At 41.5% G+C, this 26,878-nt stretch overlaps 1 protein-coding gene across 3 annotated transcripts in view; it reads left to right on the top strand.

Annotated features, from left to right (window-relative positions):
- The window catches only part of LOC106577124 (attractin-like protein 1), a 350,240-nt gene that overhangs the window by 165,188 nt on the left and 158,174 nt on the right, over window positions 1-26,878 (top strand). For all 3 annotated transcript variants that reach the window (XM_014154877.3, XM_014154875.3, XM_014154874.3), the window contains 3 exons: window positions 12,228-12,322; window positions 12,526-12,604; window positions 14,613-14,770. In XM_014154877.3, the coding sequence (XP_014010352.1) occupies window positions 12,228-12,322; window positions 12,526-12,604; window positions 14,613-14,770 (332 nt within the window). The remainder of the gene's footprint in view (window positions 1-12,227; window positions 12,323-12,525; window positions 12,605-14,612; window positions 14,771-26,878) is intronic.

Raw genomic sequence — 26,878 nt, 5'->3', positions numbered from 1 at the left:
ATACTTTCACTTACCTAGTTTAAAACTACCACCACAAATTGCAGGTATTTGAAACATTCATTTCAATAGTTGATATTCAGTATTGTTTTATCTTTATATTGTCAGATTCTAACCAGCTTTAGAAAGGTTAAATACATGTGCCTGCATCAATCACGGTAACACTCTCTGTCTCCTGTTATTCATGAGAGATTGTGTCTGTTCAGCTGACTGGCATGTGGCATCATGTCTAAGTGAGGAGGGCACTAGATGGCACCCTCGCTGTGTACCCATACTTACCAGGAGGACGTGGGTCCGGAAATCACTTCCATCACTATGGTCACTTCGAGAGCTGTCTATCTGTGTAACTCTGTTTGGCTACAGACGGTGTCTCCTGAGGGACTTGCCATATCCTGATCATTCCACTGCTTCGGTTGAGAGGGTTCAAAGTCATTATTAGCTTGTCCATTTGCTCCCTAATACAGCCAAGGAAGCACACGAATACTCTAAATGTTACATTAGAAAGACATTTGTTTCCTGTGTCCCTTCATCAAACCTTGTTATATCAAACAGAAAAGTGGCTGTAAATCATCTATTAGCATGCCATTCAGATTAGAAAACGACCGATTAATCGGCCAAGCTGGTATAGTGGCCTTTTCTATCGGCTACCGGCCCTTCTCTATCGGCTTTGCCAATTTAGTCTCGCTACATAGCAAGGCTGCTACTATGCCGCTCACCGCTTGAGCCACGAGCACTGCACAATGCCGAAGAATGTCTAGTTGGGAAAATCAGCAGTAACAAGCTCACTCATTCTCCAACAGAATGGTGCAGTATTGAGAAATGGATGAATTGACAAAATGACAAATCAACCTCCTGTCGCAAATATTAGTTTAATAATAAGGCTTGTGTTGACGTGCCCAGACACGCATGCAATAAGCAAGCTAGCTAAGCAGATAGCTATGTGACCTGTTAGCAAAGATTACGATAACAAACCCGTTCTAGATAAACATGGTGCTAAGATGTCAGATGGGAGCTAAAAGCCAACTTAACTAGCTAACGTTAGCTGGTTATAATTTTGAACAGGCATCATTTTCAACACTGAGCCATCTGACTTGCGGAGTAACGTTAGCTATTTACTGGTGTGCTGATCTGACCAAATGCAATCGTATCCATACATTGACAGTTGTTAGTCAGATTAGATGATTGTTGTAATAGGGTAAGAATTGTTTCAAAATGCCAGTATAAAGATTGGCAATATACTCAAGAGTCTTCCTGCATGTTTATAGACAACCTTAGATTAGCGTGTGTGTGTGTGTGTGTGTGTCCGTTCTCACTTCTCAAACTATGGGCAGATTTGAGTCATTCAGACAAAACATGCATCGTTGTTTCATCTTTTTTTATGCAAATTTATGGCTTGGAAGAAAATGTGACTAATTTTGTAAAACTAGGCGTATGTCATGGGGGAAAAAACTACTGGGCCCCTAACATAGAAATCAGAATGTTTCAGATTAAAATAACGTACTGAACAATATGTGTTATTAAATGTACTAACTATAAGCTTCTGCTGCTCTATACTACAATTGTGCAGATTCTAGTTTCCACCTTCATCCTTTGCCTATATTAACAGTATTGCAAACATTTTTGGTTCCTTATGTTAACAAAAGCTGTCTGTCATGAGATGTTTATGATGCTTTATTGTAAATAACTACACAATTGGTAGTTATTTTTTTAAATATGATATTGTAGTCCGTTTTAATGAAGAAATTACCAATGATCCATGTTTCAGATTAATTAATTTATTACCAATTCTTATAAACAAGGCTAACCTTCTTCTGCCATATGCATAATTCCTAAATATATGCCTAAATAACATACCCACAATATAAAAAAATCCTGAACTATGTGGACTGCAGGCATAAATGTGGTACCTACAGAGAACAAGCATCTATGAAACTGCAACTCTAGCGTCAAGACATTATGTGGGCATTCCTGAGTAAGTTCCACAGGAGATAAACCATAACAGAAAATCCTCTGAAACAGTATTTTGCCCATTCCCGGGCAGGCTTGGGTGGAACAGGTTAAGGCATTTGTCCTTGTGTTTGTTCCCTGTAAACTAAAGTCAGAGGTTACACTGCACCAAGAGCCCAGCGTCGAGCCTTCTTGTGCTCAAACTCATTTGTGTCTTTCAAGTAAATGTTTTTAGCTAACTGATTTTCAATTGAAAGGATGGCAAGGCTGTTCAACCTGTCTTGGCACATTGTAGATCTTAGATAGTTCTTTATAAGTTTCAGCATACTGAAGGCACGTTCACCTCCAACTACTGTTACAGACATTGTACAGAAGATGCTCTGCAGCTGCATCTTGTGGATGGCATTTGGGAGCTCTACAGGAGAATGACCATCTGAAAAAGTGGCACCATATATCGTCTTTAGATGTTGCACTTCATTTTCAAATCCATCTGTGAGATCTTTTGAGTACTTGTTTCTCAATTTGTGGCAAGATACACGTATTAGGTTTTCAGTCATTTTCTCTGAGCCTTTTGGTCCTAGACTTGGCGCTCCGGTACCGCTTGCCGTGCAGTAGCAGAGAGAACCGTCTATGACTTGGGTGACTGGAGTCTTTGACAATTTTTTATGCCTTCCTCTGACAACGCCTAGTATATAGGCCCTGGATGTCAGGAAGCTTGGCCCCAGTGATGTACTGGGCTGTGTGCACTACCCTCTGTCGCAGCTTACAGTCAGATGCCAAGCAGTTGCCCTACCAGATGGTGATGCAACCAGTCAGGATGCTCCCGATGGTGCAGCTGTAGAACGTTTTGAGGATCTGGGGACCCATGCCAAATCTTTTCAGTCTCGTGAGGGGGAAAATATGTTGTCATGCCCTATTCACAACTTGGTGTGTTTGGACCATGATAGTTCGTTGGTGATGTGGACACCAAGGAACTTGAAATTCTCAACCCGCTACACTTCAGCCCCGTCTATGTTAATGGGGGCCTGTTCGGCCCTCCTTTTCCTTTTCCTATCACATTGAGGGAGAGGTTGTTGTCCTGGCACCACACTGCCAGGTCTCTGACCTCCCTATAGGCTGTCTCATCATTGTTGGTGATCAGGCCTACCACTGTTGTGTCGTCAGCAAACTTAATGATGGTGTTGGAGTTGTGCTTGGCCACGCAGTCGTGGGTGACCAGGGAGTACAGGAGGGGACTAACACGCACCCCTGAGGGGTTCCAGTGTTGAGGATCAGCGTGGCAGATGTGTTGTTGCCTACCCTTACCACCTGTGGGCGGCATGTCTGGAAGTCCAGGATATAGTTGCAGAGGGAGGTGTTTAGTCCCAGGGTCTTTAGCTTAGTGATGAGCTTTGTGGGTACTATGGCATTGAAGGCTGAGCTGCAGTCAATGAACAGCATTCCCACATAGGTGTTCCTTTTGTCCAGGTGGGAAAGGGCAGTGTGGTGTGAAATTGAGATTGCGTCATCTGTGGCTCTGTTTGGTCGGTATGCGAATTGGAGTGGGTCTATGGGTTCTGGCATGATGGTGTTGATGTGAGCCATGACCAGCCTTTCAAAACACTTTATGGTTACCGATGTGAGTGCTATGGGGCGGTAATCATTTAGGCAGGTTACCTTTGCTATCTTGGGCACAGTGACTAAGGTGGTCTGTTTGAAACATGTAGGAATTACAGACTCGGTCAGGGAGAGGTTGAAAATGTCAGTGAAGACACTTGCCACTTGGTCCGCGCATGCTTTGAGTACAAGTCCAGGTAATCCGTCTGGCCCCGCAACTTTGTGAATTTGACCTGTTTAAAGGTCTTGCTCACATCGGCTACAGAGAGCATGATCACACAGTCGTCCGGAACAGCTAGTGCTCTCATGCATGCTTCAGTGTTGCTTGCCTCGAAGCGAGCATAAAAGGCATTTAGCTCGTCTGGTAGGCTCACGTCAATGGGCAGCTTGCGGCTGGGTTTCCCTTTGTAGTCCGTAATAGTTCTCAAGCTGTGCCACATCTGACGAGCTTCAGAGCAGGTGTAGTAGGATTCAATCTTAGTCCTGTATTGACTCTCTGCCTGTTTGATGGTTTTTCTGAGGGCATAGCGGGATTTCTTATTAGCGTCCGTATTTGTGTCCCGCTTCTTGAAAACGGCAACTCTAGCCTTTAGCTCTGTGCCGATGTTGCCTGTAATCCATGGGTTCTGTTTGGGATATGTACGTACGGTCACTGGGGGGAGGGACGTTGTCGATGCACTTATTGATGAGGTCGGTGACGGAGGTGGTATACTCCTCAATGCCATTGGATGAATCCCGGAACATATTCCAGTCTGTGCCAGCAAAACAGTCCTATAGCGTTGCATCTGCGTCATCTGACCACTTCTGTATAGCGAGTCACTGGTACTTCCTGCTTAAGTTTTTGCTTGTAAGCAGGAATTAGGAGGATAGAATTATGGTCAGATTTGCCAAATGGAGGGCGAGTGAGAGCTTTGTATGCGTCTCTGTGTGTGGAGTAAAGGTGGTCTAAAGTTTTTTTTTTAATTATAATTGTTTTTTTCTTCCTCTGGCTGCACTGCACAAGTTTGCCTGCGTTAAAGTCTCCGGCCACAAGGAGTGCCGCTTTTGGATGAGCATTTTTTTTTTGCTTATGGCCTTATACAGCTGGTTGAGTGCGGTCTTAGTGCCAGCATCGGTTTGTGGTGGTAAGTAGACGGCTACGAATAATATAGATGAGAACTCTCTTGGTAGATAGTGTGGTCTATAGCTTATCATGAGGTATTCTACCTCAGGCGAGCAATACCTCGAGACTTCTTTAATATTAGACTTCGCGCACCAGCAGTTATTGACAAATTGACACACATCCCCGCCCCTCTTCTTACCAGACGTAGCTGCTCTGTCCTGCCGATGCATGGAGAAGCCAGCCAGCTCTATTATCCGTGTCGCCGTTTAGCCACGTCTCGTTAAACATAAGATATTATAGTTTTTAATGTCCCGTTGGTAGGATAGTCTTAATCATAGATCATCCAGTTTGTTTTCCAATGATTGCACTTTGGCCAATAATACAAAGGGTAGTGGTGGTTTACCTACTCGTCTGCGAATTCTTACAAGATACCCCGCCCTCCTCACCCTTTTTCTCTGTCTTTTCTTCACGCGGATGATGGGGATTTGGGCCTTGTCTTGACAAGCAGTATATCCTGGATTGCACGGTGGAATTAGAGTATGATAGCTAAGGTGATGGAGAAAATGTTGGCGTTTAATTGCAAATATGCAGACTGAGTCGAAAAGAGAACAGGCTGTTGTATAAAACACCTGTCTCTGGATTGCATCTTCAAACTAAGGCAGCCATGGCATCTGTTACAGAGTGGGTGAAGCGTCCATCCATGTATGTGGGAAAGATAGTCTAGCTAGCTACATTTTCACATATTACACATTTCTAATTTTGTCAGAATGTCGTTTTCATTTCAAGTTAAAGCTATCTACTCCGATTTCAAAGCACTCGTCTGAGTGTGCCATAGCGAAGAAGAACTGATGAATTTACAAATGCTCAACACCCGTTGAATATGGCTGGTGTCAGTAAACGTTGGCAAAAAAGCGGAATTAAATTGTTGCCAGCAACACAGCTGCAGTCACCTACGCTCTGGATAACATAAAAACAGCACAACCAGCTCTGCTAGGGTGAGTAAAATAGTCAGATTGAGCTGTTTTTCGCCCATTTGTGTCTGGAAGTAGCTAGCCAACGTTAGCCAGTTAGCTTGGGTGCTTGACTACTGTTGTTTGGTCAGAACGCTCCGAGAGAGAAATGCTCTGAATTTACGAACAGACAATCTGACAATGCTCTGAGTTTTCAAATGCCCAGAGCACACTCTGGCACTCCAGATTGAATTCACGAACACACCGTAGTATAAACCAGCCTTTAGTCTTGTAATCTTTGGTTATTTAGTACATGGCCTCACATGTGAATTCTTAAAGAGCTGGGTGGGGCTAAAACTTAAGCGGGTATGAATGATGCTGTATGGGTGTAGAGAAAGAAGAGCTCTCCAGTAGGTACCAAAACATTCAAGGGACATTTTCTCAAAAGTGAGGTTACAACTTTCAAAACAGAATTACTTTCCCATTGTTCCTCAACTGTAGTGTATGATATACCATTTTTTAGCTCTGAGTCTCTACTTTTATCCATCAATTTTTTATTTATAAAAAAAACACTATTTCACAAATATCATCGCCATTGAGCTAGTTCTCATAGTAGCAGTAAACAGCACCAAGTGATATGAGAGACGTGAAAGGGAATGGAGTTACAGCCTCACTCTATCCAATCGTAGCAGTAGGATCACGTTAAAACCCGCCCATTTCTTGACAGATAGTTGAACTATCCAAATTAGTTGTTTTGAATTTCTTCCTGGCAGCTGAGTTTGTTTTTCTTCCTGATCACAGAAACCACAGATGTCAAACCAACAGCAGTGTCTATATGATGTCTTAATTTACCCAGTTTATCAAGAGATTTACCATTCAAATAAAAGTATTACCTTTATGTTATGTACTTAGATTTGTAAAAACAGTCCAATTCATTTTGATAAAAAAAAGATGCATTAATGTGTACATGGCTGTCTCTGGGAAATTTAATTTAATGATATTGAATTATCAGCCTAAAATATCGGACATCGGCATACCTTGGCCCTAAAAAATCCATGTCGATCGTTCTCTAATTCAGATTTCACAGTGGACATGGAGGATGAATAACAGCTGTATTTGAGGTCTGTGAAAAGGTGTGACTGATTTTAATCCTAACAGGCAGAGTCATCAGCAAAGCTGTCGTTCACCTCATATGAGCAACTCGCTGTTGGCTGGGCTCCCCGCTTGTGCCATCAAACTCTTGCAACTTATCCAGAATGCTGCAGCCCACCTGTTGACCAACCTTCCCAAGTTCTCCCATGTCACCCATGTCACGCTCCTCTGCACACTCTACTGGCTTCTAGTCGAAGCTCGCATCCACTACAAGACCATGGTACTTGCCTACGAAGCAGCAGGAGGAACTGCCCCTCCCTACCTTCAGGCTATGCTCAAACCCTACACCCCAACCTGAGCACTCTGTTCTGCCACCTCTGGTCTCTTGGCCCTCCCACCCTTCCAAAAACATCTGAAACCCTACCTCTTCAAAGAGGTATCTTAAATAATCCTCAAATGCCTTTCGTGAACAAACACTCGCGCTTTACCTTTTTTTCCCTCGCACTAGTTGTGCAATTTTACATCTAATTACATCTTCGGTGCAGTTTTTCTCAAGGTCAGAATAAATTCAGAGCTGCTGGTCAGGTCTATTTCACTGTCTATACTATTGGATAGAGAGCTATCACCTCAGCTGTTCACCCCATGGTAGTGGGCAAATGGACATCGTCAAATCAAAACCCAACCTTAATTTACCTGTTGTGATGCACAGATTTTCCAATCTCCATTTTAGACAAGACTGACTTTGACAAAAATTATCCTATTGAAACTTTGTAGTAAATTTTGACACTTGAATAACTGTTTCTGACTTGAATCGACACCACAAAGGTAATTTTCCAAGTGATTTGTTGCTTTTTAAAGGCAGTTACTCTTTAAAGGGTTATGTAGGATCAAATGTTTAGCCCCACTTAAATGCCACTTAGATGGATACCCAATGTCATAACCATGGCTTTGATGTATGCCCAATATGTCATAGTCAATCAAGATTCAAAGCTTTTATCATGTTGTTTTGCTAAATCACGAGTCCAGCCCTGCCTTTGCTAGAAGCACTGCCAGTGCGGATTTGTTGGAAATGTAGGATATGCAGACGTGTGGGATGTGTAAGCTGGGATGTGAATGGGTAGGTTATAGAGACTAATTGGGCCAATTATGCCTAGTGAATCAGGGCGACTGAAGTGTAGCGCACACACCGCCCTCTCTTTGAGTGGATTGATGTTTACTTTGCAGGCTCATTACATGCTAATTATTTAACCATCCGCTAATGTCAGTTGTGACAAGGCAGAACTGTGGAGCTGTGGAGTTATCAAGCACAATGACACTAATAATGATAGTGACAGTAATGATGATGAGGCATTACATTTTATTAATGGAGATATTGCTACTGTACGCCTTCTACTACTTCTACTACTACTACTTCTACTAATACTTCTACAATTACTGTATGGCTTTACTATGTACTTATTCTTCTACTACTACTACTACTTAGGAAGTATTAGCAGAATTACTATCACTGGAGGCTGGTCTAGTTCATTGTGCTGTTTGAGGACCAGTACTGTGGTTCAGCTCAGATGACTTCCTACCAGAATGTAATCATGGCCGATTCTAATGAGGAAGCTGGTCATCAGTAGCTGACCAGGCTGGTGTGGTAATGAGTTGCCCTCAGTGGAGCAGTGTCAGCTAGCAGGCCCTAATGAGAAGGAGCCACCAAGTGTGTCCCACCAGCCACACCACCTGCCATTACCAGCCTTTTCCCTCAAGCCTCTTATCATGAGAGGATCAGGCACCCTGTACTGACGCATAAACACTATCTGACCGGCACTCTGCACTGACTCCTAAACACTATCTGACCGGCACTTTGCACAGACGCGTAAACAGTATCTGACAGGCATTCTGCACTGACGCCTAAAGACTATCTGACCGGCACTCTGCCCAGACGCCTAACCAGTGTCAGATAGAGATATTCTCCCCAGACCCAAGCACAGAGGCTTCTCTGTGTTGATCGTCTCTACTTGCCAAATTAGACTGGGGTCTGTAGACTATGGTCTGTCCGACTGAGAGAACTATCGCCACGTGAACTAATCCTAGTCATTCTGAGCATACAATTGACTTCTACAATAAATGTCTGAACATTATCAATCAGGCAGTTGGCTCAGACAGCTGAGTAGTACCATCAGACAGCTGAGTGCTACCATCAGAATCCCATATTCATAGCTATGCCTCCATCATTACAAGTGTCACTTTACCTGTAGGCCCAGAATAATCAAGGACACCACTTCTGAGCCAGTGTTCTGAAAGTAAAGTCTCAATGGTGTCCTTTTTGAAAATTCATTTTTCAGTGATTTTATATAATAATTAATAATAATATATGCCATTTAGAAGGTGCTTTTATCCAAAGCGACTAACAGTCATGCATGCTTACATTTTGTATGGGTGTACCCGGGAATCAAACCCACTATCCTGGCACGGTAAACTCCACGCTCTACTAACAGAGCCATACAGGACCATCTTGACCTTTAAGAAAAGTATTTTAACTTAAATATATTGCTTTACCCCTGTACTATCATGCTGTACATTCTGTTCTTAGTCTTTGAAGAGTGTTTCAAATGCAAGGTAATGAATAGTAACAGGCACTGGATGAAATCTCCAAGTGGATCCTGTATAGCAGATGTTGAATGAGGCTTCATTCAACTCATTGGACTGATCAGTTCATGTCATTGATTGCCCAGAGAGTGCACATACCTGGCTTCCTAGGTCTGATCAAAAGACATGAAGCAGGCTTCTGAATATGAAATGACTTTACAGGTGAGATTTTGCTCTTTTGAATTTTTTTGTTTCAGACGCTGAATAAAGTTACACATTATGCTAATGCCATGACTAATTTATGAAAACTTTTAAAACAGATGGATTTCCTTTTAGTCTTGTGCGGCTCATTTGATGCTTACTTGCTTTATTTAATTATCTTTGTAAGGTAAAATTTGTCCCCAACGAACATGTTCACATGCATGTCATTTAGATTATCCAAGGTAAATTGTTTTATTATTTTGCTGATGTCAGTTTTAATTTGCACACTGAGCTTTTGCACCACAGTAGATAATATTATATCAGGCGTGAAATCTAACATATTGAAACGTGTAGAAAATGATTGTGCAATTTGACAAGTCTTCCACTTTTCATAATGTCATTAATTGTCTTCTCTGTGAAGTCACACTCTTATTCTGGAAAACACACACACTCTCATTACCACAGAAACAGCAGGGGTTCTTTGAATGGGCACTGCATTGCTCTAAATAACATTAATACGCACAATACTGGCTCCAAACACCCCAGAAACTCTCGGCTTTTAATTTCCCTGGACTTCTGTGTCCCCTTTGCAGAGCATGTGGAACTTTGTGAAGTTTACTGACGACCCTTATGGGATAAACAACACACAGCAACGTGTGTGTGCCCGGAGCGGGAGAGAGAGACACATCGGCTTTCATCTGATATCTTCTAATTCCGTGACGGCTAAACAAAACCAACTATTTGTCAAACATAATTTCCTTTCGTCTTGCTAAGGCTTGAAATATGTGTTCTGAAAGGATGTCAAATTAAGTCTTCTCTGAACTCTGCAGGAGTGTTTTTTTGTCAAGTTAGAACGATGACAAACAATTGTTTGTTCTCCTGGTGCGTAAACACATTCATGGCTGATTTAACATCAGTTCATAGAAGCCGTGAAATGGGGGAGTGAATGGCACAGTGTGAGCTTCTGAGGCAGCGACGTGTAGTGTATTCAGCTGTCATTGACAAATTATGAAGATGGCATTTCCTATTAGGGAGTGGGATTTGGTTGTGATGGCCAGTGTGTGTGTATAGCACAGGAGGCTGGTGAGGGGAGGATGGCTCATAATAATGACTGGAATGAAGTTAATGTGATGGTATCAAACACACAAGGAAACCATTCCATTCCAGCCATTACTATGAGCCCATCCTCCCCAATTACGGTGCCACCAGCCGCCTGTGGTATATAGGCCTTGCTTTTACCCAGTCTACAAGGACAGTATCCCTGCTGTTTTCTAATGCTCCCTGACACTGAATTGATCAGTTCATAGCGTTGACTGCCTATAGAGTGCACATACCTGGCTTCCTAGGTCTGATCAAAAGGCATGAAGGAAACCTGCAGGCTCAGCAACCCCTTGAGGACCTGCGTTCAGTTGTGCACCCCCTGGTTGAACCTGAAATCCTCTAAAGAGTTAATAACAGTGATCTGAAGGGTTAACAGTGAAACGTCCTGCTGAGCATATTGACAATCCACCAGAGACCGTCTCTCACATGGCTCCTCCTAGACACTACCCTCCGAATCAAGGGCTTTCTTCTGAATGGAATCAGACAAGGTGACCTTTCTAGATTCCTGCTGAGGTACAGATGTTAAATGTTCCAAATCCCCGCATTACTCCCCACTGTGGCTCGTACTATGAGGCCCTGTCATTGAAGAGGACAAACGTTTATAAAAATAGAACTGGCATTGAATCCCAGTGAATATTTTCTATACTGAACAAAAATGTAAACGCAAAATGTTGGTCCAAAGTGTTGGTCCCATGTTTCATGAGCTGAATAAAATATCCCAAAAATGTTCTATATGCACAAAAAGGTTATTTCTCTCAAATGTTGTGCACACATTTGTTTACATCCCTGTTAGTGAGCATTTATCCTTTGCCAAGATAGTCCATCCACCTGAGAGGTGTGGCATATCAAGAAGCTGATTAAACAGCATGATCATTACACAGGTGCACCTTGTACTGGGGACAATAAAAGGCCACCCTAAAATGTGCAGTTTTGTCACGCATCACAATGCCACAGATGTCTCAAGTTTTGAGCAAGTGTGCAATTGGCATGCTGACTGGAGGAAGGTCCACCAGAGCTGTTCCCGGAGAATTTAATGTTCATTTCTCTACCATAAGCCGCCTCTAACATCGTTTTAGAGAATTTGGCAGTACGTCCAACCGGCCTCACAACCGCAGACCACGTGTAACCACGCCAGCCCAGGACCTTCACATCCGGCTTCTTCACCTGCAGGATTGTCTGACCAGCCACCCGGACAGCTGATGAAACTGAGGAGTATTTCTGTCTGTAATAAAGCCCTTTTTTGGAGAAAAATGTATTCTGATTGGCTCGGCCTGGCTCCCCAGTGGGTGGGCCTATGCCCTCCCAGGCCCACCCATGGCTGTGCCCCTGCACAGTCATGTGTAATCCATAGATTAGGGCCTAATAAATTTATTCCAATTAACTGCCTTACATGAACTAAAACTCAGTAAAATCATTGAAATTGTTGCATGTTGTGTTTTATATTTTTGTTCAGTATATTAGTGGACACCCATGTCATATAGATCTTCCTCTACTCTTGTTTGTGCTGATTGAAATACTGCATTATTGATATGAAAATGAAGGTAGTCACATGCACTTGTGGTCTGTTTCTTGGGTAATTCTTCCGGCTGGGTTCTTCAGACTGTGTGTCCCTGCACTTTAAGAAGACGGTCCCTGATCTGCTGTTTGTCTCTCTGTCCCTGCAGATAACCTGCTGATTGACTACCAGTTCACCTTCAGCCTTCTCCAGGAGGATGACCACCACTACACCGCCATCAACTTCATGGCCACTCCTGAACAGGTCAGCCAGTCACCACCCAGAGGTCTCAGACACCATGGGCCCGAGGGACGGGTCTCATGTAGCCTTTCTGTTATGTATTTTATGCATCTATTTTGATGTAAAACAGAGAACCCACATTAGCATAATTCCAAGTAATTCCAAACCATCATAGTGTTGGTTTGGAATATGTGTGTTTGACCTCCTTTTGTGTTGATATTTTACAGAGCAACAAGAACCTGGACATGTCCATCAATGCGTCCAACAACTTCAACCTCAACATCACCTGGTCTATTGGCTCAACAGGTAACTTGTCTTGTTAGATCGTCATTTGCCATAGAGTGGTTCAATAAGTGCCATAGTGACTGTTTATTTGACAACATGTTGAGGGCTTGCCCTCTCATTTGATTCTATTGTCCACCTTTGCTACACTCACTACGGTCTACGGCAGATATCCCCCACTCAGCGTCAGACAGCGTACATCCCCTGCACTACAGAATCCAATGTAGGACATTATACTGTATTGTTCACCTAGGATAGGAAAGAAACTCATATCTCTGTTTGTCATCTTTTCCAGAGGGATTGGTACTTTTGTTGTTCTGGTCCATGTCCCTCATTAGATAAGAATGTCTGTAGGGGAATGCCCCTCTTGACAAATGTAGGGGAGGTAGTATTTAATTATGGCATTGGTATTTTTTGTGTTTTTGTGTGATTTCAATTAAGATAAAACTTTGTCCAGACTGTACCGGGCCTAGATTTTAGTTTTTTTACTTGATTTGAGAGGAAACTTCAGGGCTTGAATATATGTGCAGAGCAATTACAGTGAGTGTGTTATGTCACTGATAAATTGGTTGGGGTCATCTTTTATTAAAGCTGTCCCAATGTCTGGCCTGTTAATGCAGTATTCTTGATAACGTCTTCATTTTGGACCACTTAAAATATAAAAGCATGTCTTTTTTTTTTAAGAAAGTAGATTTCCACTCTCCTTTATATATTTTCAAGCTTTTTTTTGGACAGCTCAAAAATGACAAGGGGATACATAGTTGAAGATGGGGGAAAGTTGGAAGGGTCCACTCAGGGATTGTACCCGTCTTTGGTGGGGAGTTACATGTGTTGAGGGGAAGAGTGTTACCACTCAGCCATGGTTCTACCACAAAATGTACATGCATCTACAGTATAATGTATGCTCTTAAACTGTCATTGTACTGGGCTCACTCTAGACTCACTATATTTGTGAATGACAGTGTTGGATAAAGTACTCAATTGTCATACTTGACTAAAAGTAAAGATAACTTAATAGAAAATGACTCATGTAAAAGTGAAAGTCACCCAGTAAAATACTACTTCAGTAAAAGTCTAAAAATATTTGGTTTTAAATGTACTTAAGTATCAAAAGTAAATGGAACTTCTAAAATGTACTAAAGTATCAAAAGTAAAAGTATAAACCATTTCAAATTCCGTATATTAAGCAAACCAGACGGGACAATTTTTTTATTTTTTTTATTGACGGTTAGCCAGGGACACAATCCAACACTCACCCATAATTTACAAACAAAGCATTTGTGTTTTGTGAGTCCGCCAGATCAGAGGCAGTAGGGATGACCAGGGATGTTCTCTTGAGAAGTGTGTGATTTTGACCATTTTCCTGTCAAAATGTAACGAGTACTTTTGGGTGTCAGGCAAAATGTATGGAGTAAAAAGTACATTATTTTCTTTAGGAATGTAGTAAAGTAAAAGTTGGCAAAAATATAAGTAGTAAAGTACAGACACAACCAAAAAATTACTTAAGTAAGTAGGCCTTGAAAGTATTTTTACTTAAGTACTTTACACCACTGGTGAATGCTACTTTTCTCTGTACTTTTTTTGACACTTGCTGGCTAATCTGTTTTCTCAAACGTCACTAGCCTGGCTAATCTGTATTCTCAAACGTCACTAGCCTGGCTAATCTGTCTTCTCAAACGTCACTAGCCTGGCTAATCTGTCTTCTCAAACGTCACTAGCCTGGCTAATCTGTCTTCTCAAACGTCACTAGCCTGGCTAATCTGTATTCTCAAACGTCACTAGCCTGGCTAATCTGTCTTCTCAAACGTCACTAGCCTGGCTAATCTGTCTTCTCAAACGTCACTAGCCTGGCTAATCTGTCTTCTCTCTCGACTGTCATCATGAAACTCAGTTTTTGTTCGACTGGCACAACTGTCACAGCAGTACCTATCCCCTCTGTACCTATATGTGTGATTTGACTATCGCCAACTGTACTATCCTCTCAGTATCCTTCCTTTGACATCTTACACTATGACCCACCTCTCACCCCCAGCTGGCACCATCTCTGGCGAGGAGGTGCCCATCGTGTCCAAGACCAATATCCAGGAACACAGAGATAGCTTCTCCTGTGAGAAGTTCAACTTCCGGGTCAACTCCAACATCACCTTCTATGTCTATGTCAGCAACTTCTCCTGGCCTATCAAGATCCAGGTAAGTTTCTGTCAGTAGTGATCTAACAAACCACAACTACGTTGCATCCCCACCCAGTGAGATACATTAAATGAGGTATGAAAAAAAAACACATTTAACAACTTGAATGGGTTGTCAGAGGGTTACTGTTTCCAATGGGGATGTCTTGAATGGGAATTATTTGGAATGTAATTTCTCCATGAACACAATTGACTGTCTCTTGGTTCCATCGATATATTAAGTGATTGTACTTAATCCGATTGAATAGAACTGTAATAATGTGAAAAACTGAAGGCCTTGCTGATTGCAGACACAGCAGGACCCTCATTTACCCCTCTTCCTATAGCAGTGGTTCAGCAACACAGAGGACACACTACCATTATAATGAGTTTGTATTATTCATTGTTGTTTTTCTACATGAGCAGAAAATGAATTTTGGTCGAATGTCCCACTTTCTAGGAAGACAATTACAGGACCTTAGTATTCACACCTGTTGACTTTTTCCACATTTTATTGTTACAGCCTGAATATAATATTTATACAATCTCGATTTTGTGTCACTGGCCTACACACAATACCCCATAATGACAGTGGAATTATGTTTTTAGACATTTTTACAAATTAATAAAAAAATAAAAAGCTTCAATGTCTTGAGTCAATAAGTATTCAACCCCTTTGTTATGGCAAGCCTAAATAAATGCAGGAGTAAAAAGTTGCTTAACAAGTCACATCATTTGCATAGACTTTTAACATGATTTATGAATGACTACCTCATTTTTGTACCCCACACATACAATTATCTGTAATGTCCCTCAGTCAAGCAATGAATTTCAAACACAGATTCAACCACAAAGACTAGGGAGGTTTTCCATTGCCTTGCAAAGAAGGGCACCGATTGATAGATGGGTAAAAAAAACAGACATTGAATATCCCTTTGAGCATGGTGAAGTTATTAATTACACTTTGGATGATGTGTCAATACACACAGTCACTACAAATGTACAGGTGTCCTTCCTAACTCAGTTGCCGGAGAGGAAGGAAACCGCTCAGGGATTTCACTATGAGGCCAATGGTGACTTTAAAACAGTTAGTTTAATGGCTGTGATAGGAGAAAATTGAGGATGGATCAACAACATTTGAGTTACTCCATAATACTAACCTAAATGACAGAGCGAACAGAAGGAAGCCTGTACAGAATAAAATATTCCAAAACATGCATCCTGTTTGCAACAAGGCACCAAATACGAAGGTTCACCTATTCCTCGACTGAATAACTGCATACAATTACAATGACTCAGTATAGAGGAATTATTTGATTAACACTATTAAATGGATCATTGTGTACTTTTGGAAAGCCTATTGTATTTCTCATACAGTGCATTCAGAAAGTATTCAGACCCCTTGACCCTCTACAACTTGATTGGAGTCCACCTGTGGTAAATTCTATTGATTGGACATGATTTGGAAAGGCAGACACCTGTCTATATAAAGTCCTACAGTTGACAATGTATGTCAGAGCAAAAACCAAGCCATGAGGTTGAAGGAATTGTCTATAGAGCTCCGAGACAGGATTGTGTCGAGGCACAGATCTGGGGAAGGGTACCAAAACATTTCTGCAGCATTGAAGGTCCCCAAGACCACTGTGGCCTCCATTTTTAAATGGAAGACATTTTGGAACCACCAAGTCTCTTCCTAGAGCAGCCGCCCGGCCAAACTGAGCAATCGGGGGAGAAGGGCCTTGGTCGGGGAGGTGACGAACAACCCGATGGTCACTCTGACAGAACTCCAGAGTTCCTTAGTGGAGATGGGAGAACTTTCCAGAAGGAGAACCATCTCTGCTGCACTCCACCAATCAGGCCTTTTATTGTAGAGTGGCCAGACGGAAGCCACTCCTCAGTAAAAGGAACATGACAACTCACTTGGAGTTTGCCAAAAGGCACATAAAGGACCATTAGACCATGAGAAACAATATTCACTGTACAGAGATCCTTGATGAAAATCTGCTCCAGAGCGCTTAGGACCTCAGATTGAGGCGAAGGTTCACTTTCCAACAAGACAACGACCTTAAGAGAAACTGGAGAAACTGCAGTGATGCTCCCCATCCAATCTGACTGATCTTGAGAGGATCTGCAGAGAAGAGTGGGAGAAACTCCCCAAATACAGATGTGTAAGCTTGTAGCGTCATATTCAAAAAGTCTCGAGGCTGTAATCGCTGCCAAAGGTGTTTCAACAAAGTACTGAGTAAAGGGTCTGACTACTTATGTAAATGTGATATTTCAGTTTATTATTTATTTTTTTCTTCTAAAAAACAGTTTTTGCTTTGTCATTATGGGGTATTGTGTGTAGGTTGATGAAGAAAAAAATATATCCATTTTAGAATAAGGCTGTAACATAACAAAATGTGGAAAAAGTCAAGGGGTCTGAATACTTTCTGAATGCACTGTATGTACACAGTGAATAATTCCCCCCTCCAAAAATATATATTGCAGGAAGGTTTTATACTTCCTGCAATATATTTGATCGGTTCATATGAATGTTCAGAAACAATGTTTTAAAAAATATCTGTCTCTACAGAATATATAAATATGTTAAATGTCTCTAGAACTCTGTGTGTGTCTTTTTAAGACGTAAACCTTGATAGAACGACATTGAGCATAAATTATAATGAAACGTGTTTGGCAAAAATATAACCTTTAATGATCCGTGAGTTTTGCCGTGTCACCATCAATTATTTAGGATTGCCTTAAAACTAAGACAGCCGTACAAAATATTCATGGTTTAATCTTATGAACCATAAAATTGAAGTAGACTTTGGCAGTGATATTTTAAGATGACTGTCACACGCAATGTTGTGATTAAACGGACTGAAATCTGATTGAATGGACTGACTGCAAACAGCGTGCCTAGTTAATTGACACTGAGAGCCACTCTAATAGTCCTGAGCAAAAAGAAAGAAAGAAGAAAGGTGGTGGTACAGGATATGCTAGACATATGTTGCATTAAAATATCTCAGAGGAGTAGAGAGCTACACATCTGGGACAGTTGCACACTCCGAAGCTCACACTGCTTTTCTGGGTAAGGACTGGCACAATTACCATACAACCACGTAACCGGCGGTTATGGATGAATACAGTCATGAAAAGAAACAACCGTCATAACCGTTTTGCTATTCGGCCAATTACAGTTATTCCATGACCATCACAGCATAGCATCAGCTGGCATCAGCTAGATGCAGCAATCAAACAGATTAACATTATTAGAGGAGAACCTCCAATATCAAATACAGGCAAGTTGAAGGTGCTCTGGTAGGATTCCAATATCAAATACAGGCAAGTTGAAGGTGCTCTGTAGGATTCCAATATCAAATACAGCCAAGTTGAAGGTGCTCTGGTAGGATTCCAATATGAATGCAGTTGATTGCAGAGTGTCCTGCGGCTTGTGTTTAGGTCATCCGTCCATCGATCGGGGCTCATATGTATTTCCCATTAATGCTGTTTTATCAGAGCGCTATTTAGATGTGATGGTAACGTGAGATGTTAATTATCATGATGAGCCCTATCCTACAGAGGTATATAGAGCCGTCTCAGCCGCAACTCAGTCGTCAGTAACACGAGACCAGGCCCGGCCGTTCTATTGACCTCGGTGGCTTCCGATACAGACACGGTAATGATGAGGAATTGCCCAGAGGATTCCTAATGGCCAGTCTCAATCATGCTCTAAAGTTTGGTTTAGGATGTAATGTGTATACGATTTTTCTCAGATATAGTAATGGCTCACTATCAGCATCTGTCCCTTCAGCTGATTGAGTGACTCGTGCGTTGAGAAGAAACTCGTTGGATTTTAAATCCAAAATGAGATGCAGTTTTTCCAGGTTTCTGTAGCTATTGTTATATAAAGACTCTTTCAGACCGGTCATATTGTAAGTTTTATTCTGGGATGTGTAGGCCAGGTCAGGCTAGCTGTGGTCAGGCTAGCTGTGTCCTCTTCAGAGGGTGTCAGATGGAGGCAGAGATGTGTTGCTCTGCGGCCTTGGCTTTCTGATGCTGACAAGAGAGAGATTACTATCACCACCAAGACTATGATCAGTATACATCATCCCTGTCCTCTCCTCCGCTCTCTCTTTCACATCCATTCTGAAAGGTTTTTACTTGTTCTCTCAATCTTTTTTTCTCATTCACGGATACACACAGAATAACACACTCTCTGAATTGAATTAACCCCTTTGAATTTCTATTTGTTTCCTGGACAAAAATAAGGGATTGAATATCGTCTATAATTTCAAAATCTGGTCTGTGAGGTGAAGGGCTGTGGCAGTCATTACATTTTGTCAGCCGGTAACTGTCATGCAAATAACTGCCGCTCTCACGGTAATTGACTGTTAATTAACAGAAACCCGTTTAGCATCTCCGGCTTCCACGTGTAGCCTACAAGCTCCTGATGCTGATCTTTGTAACATCTACTTTCTAGTGTAATAAATCCATTTAATATAGCCTACACCATCATAATAGATCCGTAATTAGTCTATTTCAGAAAAACTGAAAGAAATCAGAGTATATTTGGAGTCATCATTATGTTAAGCCCTAATCTGACTACGCCATATGGCTGTGTGATAAAGTAGTTAATTTAGTAGACAAGATTTGATTATAATTTGTGTGGCATTTATTTTATATTAAGAAGAATATAAAATGAAATAGAAAATATATTTTCTCCAAATGATTTCCGAGGGTGTTCTGTGTTGTGGTTCAAAAAGTGATCATTTGGAACAGGTCCTCCTAAATGCTTAATTTAGAGTTATTTATGCAATTTAACTTATGATAACAAACCTTCGGCTATATGTTATGATTTCTAATACATTCTAATGCTACATGATGCGACTGATGATTAGAAAAAAGTTGCATGAAAGGCCTGTGCTCATCTCTGTTTCTTGCGCAGGAGGCACACACTTCATCAGTCTCTCATTCACAATTTGACAAGCACTTGATAATATTCTCACCCATCAGACTATTGTCAATTCAATCAGGTCTTTACATACAGTGCCTTCAGAAAGTATTCACAACCCTTGACTTTTTCCCCCAAAAATGGTCTTATAGCCTGAATTTAAAATTGATTAAGTTGGGATTTTGTGTCACTGGCCTACACACAATACCCCATAATGTCAAACTGGAATTATGTTTTTTGAAATATTTACAAATTAATAAAACATTTGACAATAAGTATACAACACCTTTGTTATGACAAGCCTAAATAAGTTCAGGAGTAAAAATGGCCTAACAAGTCACATAAATTGTATGGACTCGCTCTGTGTGCAATAATTGTGTTTAACATGGTTTTTGAATGACTACCTCATCTCTGTACCCCACACAAACTATTATCTGTAAGGTCCCTCAGTCGAGCAGTGCATTTCAAATACAGATTCAACCACAACGATTCAACCACAGATGTTGAATATCCCTTTAATTACGCTTTGGATGATGTATTAATACACCCAGTCACTACAGAGATACAGGCATCCTTCCTAACTCAGTTGCCAGAGAGTAAGAAAACTGACTTTAAATGGCTGTGATAGGAGAAAACTGAGGATGGATCAACAACATTGTTGTTACTCCACAATATTAACCTAAATCAGTGAAAAGGAGGAAGCCTGTACAGAAAAAAATGTTGTTCCAAAACATGCATCCTGTTTGCAACAAAGCAGTAAAGTAAAACTACAAACAATGTGGGAAAGAAATTCACTTTTTGTCCTGAATACAAAGTGTTATATTTGGGGCAAATCCAACACAACACGTCACAGAGTACCACTCTTCATATTTTCAAGCATGGTGGTGGCTGCATCATGTTATGGGTATCCTTTTCGTCGGCAAGGAATATGTAGTTTTTTAGGATAGAAATGAACAGAATATAGCTAAGCACAGCCAAAATCCTAGAGGAAAACCTGGTTCTGTCTGCCTTTCAGTAGGACAATAACCTAAAACACAAGGCCAAATATACACTGGAGTTTCTTACCAAGACGATATTGAATGTTCTTGAGTGGCCTACTAATCACCATCAGCGGCATCAGAGCTCAGTTTTGGAGAAGCCTAGTTACCGTGACTCAACGGTCACATATAATTTGACTTGGGACTGCCGGTGTAGCGGTAATATGGTCACCATAACAGCCCTAGTTAGGCGGTCTACCTAAGAAACTTAGATCCTGGTTTTCTAACAGCATTTTACACAAACATTTTAAAGAGCGACTGCAATTCCCTTTGAAAACAGCCTACGTGGCTTCGATTCAGACAGTTATTCTAGTGCCAAAATTGACTAGATAGTGTCAATAGGATAATTTTGGTCATAAAGTCAGTCTCGTCTGAAACGGAGTTTGGAATATCTGTGCGTCACAACGGGTAAATGAAGGATGGATTTTGATCCGATGATGTCCATTTGCCCACTAACATGGGGTGAACAGCTGCGTTGATAGCTCTCAATCCAATAGCATAGACAGTGAAACAGACCTGTCCAGCAGCTCCGACTTTGTTTACATAAGACAACACGTTGTGCATTTCTGAACTTGAGAAACACTGTACCAAACACCTTAGTGATGTAAAATTGCGCATCTAAAACATCCTTGTCAAAGACGTCAAAATTCAGTACAGATTTCTTGAGTTATGTTAGATTCATTCTGGTTATTTTGAGGAAGTGAAATAGGTCAGGAAACACACCTCTAAGACTGAAATCTCACTTTTCCAATGAGCAACAGAAAAACACACGTGCCAATCGGTGTTTTCAGTGGCTCTTTAAACCTTCCCCCATATACAATGTGTGTCTTAGACATGTCTATATCTCTAGAAGCCATTCGCAATATCTTTGCTTCTCCGTCCTCCACAGATTTCTACATGTATTGTTATGGTAATCTGCATGTAAACAAGCCCACGGACGCCCTTCTCCTATAGGAGGACCTAGATTGACTGTGACCATTTCAGTCCTCGCTAACAGTGTCAGTGTAGTCTCGTGCTCTTGTACCTGACGTGATGTTATTCACTGTGGCATTGAGACTGGGTGTAAGGATGGTCCTCCTCCTTCCCCCGGTCTTGGTCTGATTTTCAGCACAACCACCATCCCAGATGACCCTCTGAGCTGTCCAACACACTGCTTGAATGACTGAAAGCCGCGTCTCACTCTAATGGACCGTCTCAGTGGTGACGATGACCGAGGGCTTGTCACACGTTCCACACTAAGCGATGGCTCTCTGTCTCTCTCACTCACGCATACTTTTTCCGTCCACTTCACAGAACTTAATCAGATCTGAAAGGGACAACCTCCTAATTAAACACTTAAACACAAGGAATATGAAGTCCCTAAATGTGACAGATGTCTGTGTAGTGCTGTCACTTTCTCTCCACGAACATCTAGAGGAAGAGGGACAGCTAGGATATGTGTGGGTGTGTGCTACACTTGTTATCTTTATACTTGGTGTATATTCACATGTTTCATAAGATTTTTTTTTATTTTTTTTTACATACATACGCGTTTGTAAATAAGCATGTTTTTCACGTTCCTGTTTGCATGCCGTGCTCAAGTCCTTCACCTCCTCACAAATGACATGTTATTATTCATAATTCCAATTAGCGTACAGTCATGAGGACAATTCACTGTGGTTTCCATGGGATACATTAGCGCACCATTTCTGTGATGTATCGCCGAGCTGTAGCGGGAAGTATTTCTGGCCCATTGCTCTTAGGGGGTAAAAGACTACACCGGATGGATGATGGACGCCCAGTCCCACCTCCCCCCTCGCTGTTAGTGTGAGTATGCCCCCTGTAGCTGAATGACATCACCCCTGCTCTGAGGGCTGGTTGGAGGGCAGAGTGAGCGCTGCTGATTGTTTGTCCTCGTAGAACAGATTTTGATTGAATCTGTCACGGTGACCTCGCACCTTCTTCCCAACTCAGTTTTTTTCTACCATGTCATCACACTTTACCAAACCCCCCCCCCCCCCCCCCCCCCCCCAGTTTTCTTTTGGGGGGGGGGGGGGGTCGGGGGGGTCTGCTTTGTAGACCCAGGAGATGATAACTCGTCTAGTCAAGGCAGTATGAGATTCTTTGTCACACATTTTATTGGGACATAGCACCCTCCCTCTTTCTGTTTCTTTCTTTCTCTATTTCTCTGTCTCTCATTGCCTGTCCTACAAATTCATGTCATCTGTCTTCTATCATTTGAACAGTGTACTGTACCTGCTACCTTCCTGCATTTATTGCTCTGTATTTTCTGTTTTAACTTTTTTTAATTAACAGAAGTAGAGTTCCCTCTGACCAATTCTTATTTCTCAGCAGAGCTACTCTAATTTTCTATATGGTTAGTTTGGTGTGAGTGACGATATACCTGTCAGGATGAGCTCAGTATACGCAGCAAACTGATACCCCGAACTTCTCATGTATAGCACATTTCCTCGAACTCCCCCCTGCACCTCCAGAGTGTATCCAGTTTGTCTGTTTAATGAAGGCTGTGAGTGTGAAGTCCTGCCCCTATCCATCACCTACCCAGCCAGCCTGCCACCACACAGAAACAAAAGCTGTATGAATCCTGCCTTCTCATCGATTCTCCTCTTCCCACTGACTCCTGCGTGGCCAGGCCTAATTCGGCTGATTAAATGGGTTTCAGTGAGGCGGCCATGTTTCCCCCACTCTGGGCACACGATTGGTCCGTGATTAGATTTTCTCCCAACACAGAGTCACTTATTTACCCTTTCAGCGGACATCATTAAGTAGAATGCCTTTCATAATGTAATTGCTGATAGGCACTGTGCGGTGTACCTTAGTAGCCGCTCGCCATCCGACGATGGTAGTAACAAAGTGTCCTTTATTGGATAAAAGGGGAATTGAAACAGCACATACAACATAGCACAATCTGTATCTGAGATCCTCTTTCCTATGGATGTAAGAGGAGAGGCCAGGTTAAGTGCTGCCTGTTTAAAGATACGGGAAATGGAGATGATATCATGGCTTCTGATTGGGGGTTCAAGTGACTCATGGTCATTAATATCTACCGCAATGCAGAGGAATTATAATGATGTCGCAACAGGCACTTAAATCTGAACAATATGACAGTTGTTTTTCACTTATTTTCTCAAATAAAACCAAATTGGTGAAATTGATCAGTTGATTGGTGAAATTGGTTAAATTAATCAGTTGACAGATGTCTCTGGGAAACACTGTTCAAACACTGTTCACTTTAGCAGGAGACATGTCTAACTGTAAAACAAACAGACACGCAAACAAATCAACTATAAAGGACAGTCAACCATAGGCCCCCAAAAACGTATTCCACTCAATAATTCCAATGTATATCTCTATACCTCACTCGATATAAACAGTAGTATCCACCGCACTCGATATAAACAGTAGTATCCACCGCACTCGATATAAACAGTAGTATCCACCGCACTCGATATAAACAGTAGTGTCCACCGCACTCGATATAAACAGTAGTGTCCACCGCACTCGATATAAACAGTAGTGTCCACCGCACTCGATATAAACAGTAGTGTCCACCGCACTCGATATAAACAGTAGTGTCCACCGCATTCGATATAAACAGTAGTGTCCACCGCACTCGTTATAAACAGTAGTATCCACCGCACTCGACATAAACAGTAGTGTCCACCGCATTCGACATAAAGAGTAGTGTCCGCCGCACTCGATATCAACAGTAGTGTCCGCCGCACTCGATATCAACAGTAGTGTCCGCCGCACTCGATATCAACACTAGTGTCCGCCGCACTCGATATCAACACTAGTGTCCGCCGCACTCGATATCAACACTAGTGTCCGCCGCACTCGATATCAACACTAGTGTCCCTACATTGGTTTGCGCTTATGACCAAAGCTGCTGCTGACTATTTTGTCCTTGGAGAGTGTTTTTGAGGGACCCTGCAGGGTGGAACTGCTGGGTAGCACTCTTCCTGGTACTCAGAACCCATTTGGGCCTGTTTTCAACCTCCAACACTCCCCCCCTCGCAGTCATGTCCGTTCCCAGAGACCGGAACATGCACAAACCTCTGGTGATGGCTGTTAGCGCACGACAGGCTTTATTGAATATCAATGATGCTGCCATTACATTGGGAGAAGAGGGAGAAGCAGTGAGTCTAGTTAGAAAAAAAAGTATTTACGTGTCACTCCACAATGATACAACAATACAAAATACATATTCAAAAATAACACATTGTGGAGCACTCAAATAGAGTTTTGAGACACTAAAACCAATCAAAGACATACATGGTACAAGCGTCATCAATAATGCATGACATAATATATATATGTACATGTATGCATAAACTCAAAACAGAGTAGAGTAGAAAAGAAAGGACATTTACGTCTCCTTTGGAGGACAAGGTGGGCGGCTTAGGCACAAGTATTAACATTATTCTTACCTATTATAATGTCACGGAATTTATTATTGTCATGAAGACCGTTAATTTTCATTTTGTCTGGACAGGTGACAAAAAATATCCCAAATGTAATTGTATAACCCACAGTAAAGCAAGGCATGAGCATCAGTTTCATTGTGTCAATGTTTCATCGTTACCAAAATAACATACACGTTTATCTAGGGGAGTGTTTACATCTACATTTTGCAAAAGATATTGCTTGAAAACAGTACAGGGGGTTCTGTACCAAAAGGTCATTTTAAAAAGGCAGTGGGTACGCAGTTTGTTACTTTCAGGTTTGTTTATCAGTTAGTACCACTTTAGTTCATTGCTCTCTAAAAGTGCTGATTCAAAAGCATTACGGTCTTTTCTAGATTACTCTCTGTTTGTATCAGTGAGCTGAGTCATATGGATGGAGTTAAAAAAGGCATTGACATGGTGCTGTATATAACATTTTTCTTTGCAGATGCAACATCACAAACCCAAAAAACACACATTTACATAGACGTTCATTTGACGTGCTACAAAATCTCAGCCATTTAAAAAATAAATCCAGCGCCACTGGTGATGCCATAGAGGTTTCCAGCCCATATCTCCCTGAATAGCAGCATTTGGCATGCATTTACCTACACCAAGGTCAAATCTGTAGGCACGGTTAAAAACAGCATTAATACCAGTATAATTTATGTTCCCCCATACTACTGCAGCATAAATAATAATTGATAGCACCAATGAATCAACGTTTAGTGAAACATTTTTAAAGGTAGGCCACCAATGGCTTTACACTTTGTAACAATGGCACCAAGGGCACGATTTGCATGGTTAGCTATGTTCTTAATAAGACACATATTGTAATCGAAAAAGTTCATTAATAATCAACCCCCAATACTTGGACTCACTGATGACATCTAACGTGGCAGGACAACAGAAGAAGAAAAAAGAAGAGTTCTAGGTACTGCTGAGTTCCTATAGTGTACTACCTTAGTTTTGTCTACATTGATATTCCGTTTCCATTGTTCACACCAGTAAAAACAATATTTAACATTTCTTCAAGGTTATCTTCCATTTCAGAGATCAATACAATGTCATCTGCATATAAAAGAACAGACCCTCATTCATTGTTAACAGATCCCTTTTTCTAGATGGCCAGAGTCAGATAGTGAATATACATTGAGAACAGTATAGGTGATAAAATGCAACCCTGTTTTACACCAATATTAACGGGGAACCAATCTATTAGGCAGCCATTAAGTCGAACACAACATTTTACATGATCATTGTCAGGCATTTCAGGATGTTACCGTTTAGACCAATTGACTCCAGATTGTCTCATAACATGTATGACCCATAGAAAAACTGGGAAAAAAACAGATATAAAAAAAGTGGTCAAATAGGATGTCTCTCTATACGACTTCATGACTTTATTCAATATTTAGATACAAAATAAGATTAAGATCACTTTATTGGTCAATTGCACACAACCCAGCAAACCGGGGATGTCCTGAGGACATCCGGCGACGTTCCCAATAGGTCCCTTGAAGGTTTCGACGTGACGTTATCCCACTGACTTTCAGAGAACATTCTAAGAATATCACGTGATGGCCCAAAGGGAAGGTTCTCTGGGGGACATTTGTCTAGTTCCCTGTATGTTCCCAGGATGTCACTAAGGACCATGTCAATACCTTTTTGGGACTTTCTCAGGGCTTTTATTTGACTAGTCCTTACTA

The sequence above is a fragment of the Salmo salar genome, chromosome 18 (genome assembly GCF_965601325.2).
Source record: "Salmo salar chromosome 18, fSalSal1, whole genome shotgun sequence".
NCBI classification, from domain to species: domain Eukaryota; kingdom Metazoa; phylum Chordata; class Actinopteri; order Salmoniformes; family Salmonidae; genus Salmo; species Salmo salar.
Note: the sequence above shows the minus strand (reverse complement) of the source record. Positions and strands in the feature narration are given on the sequence as shown.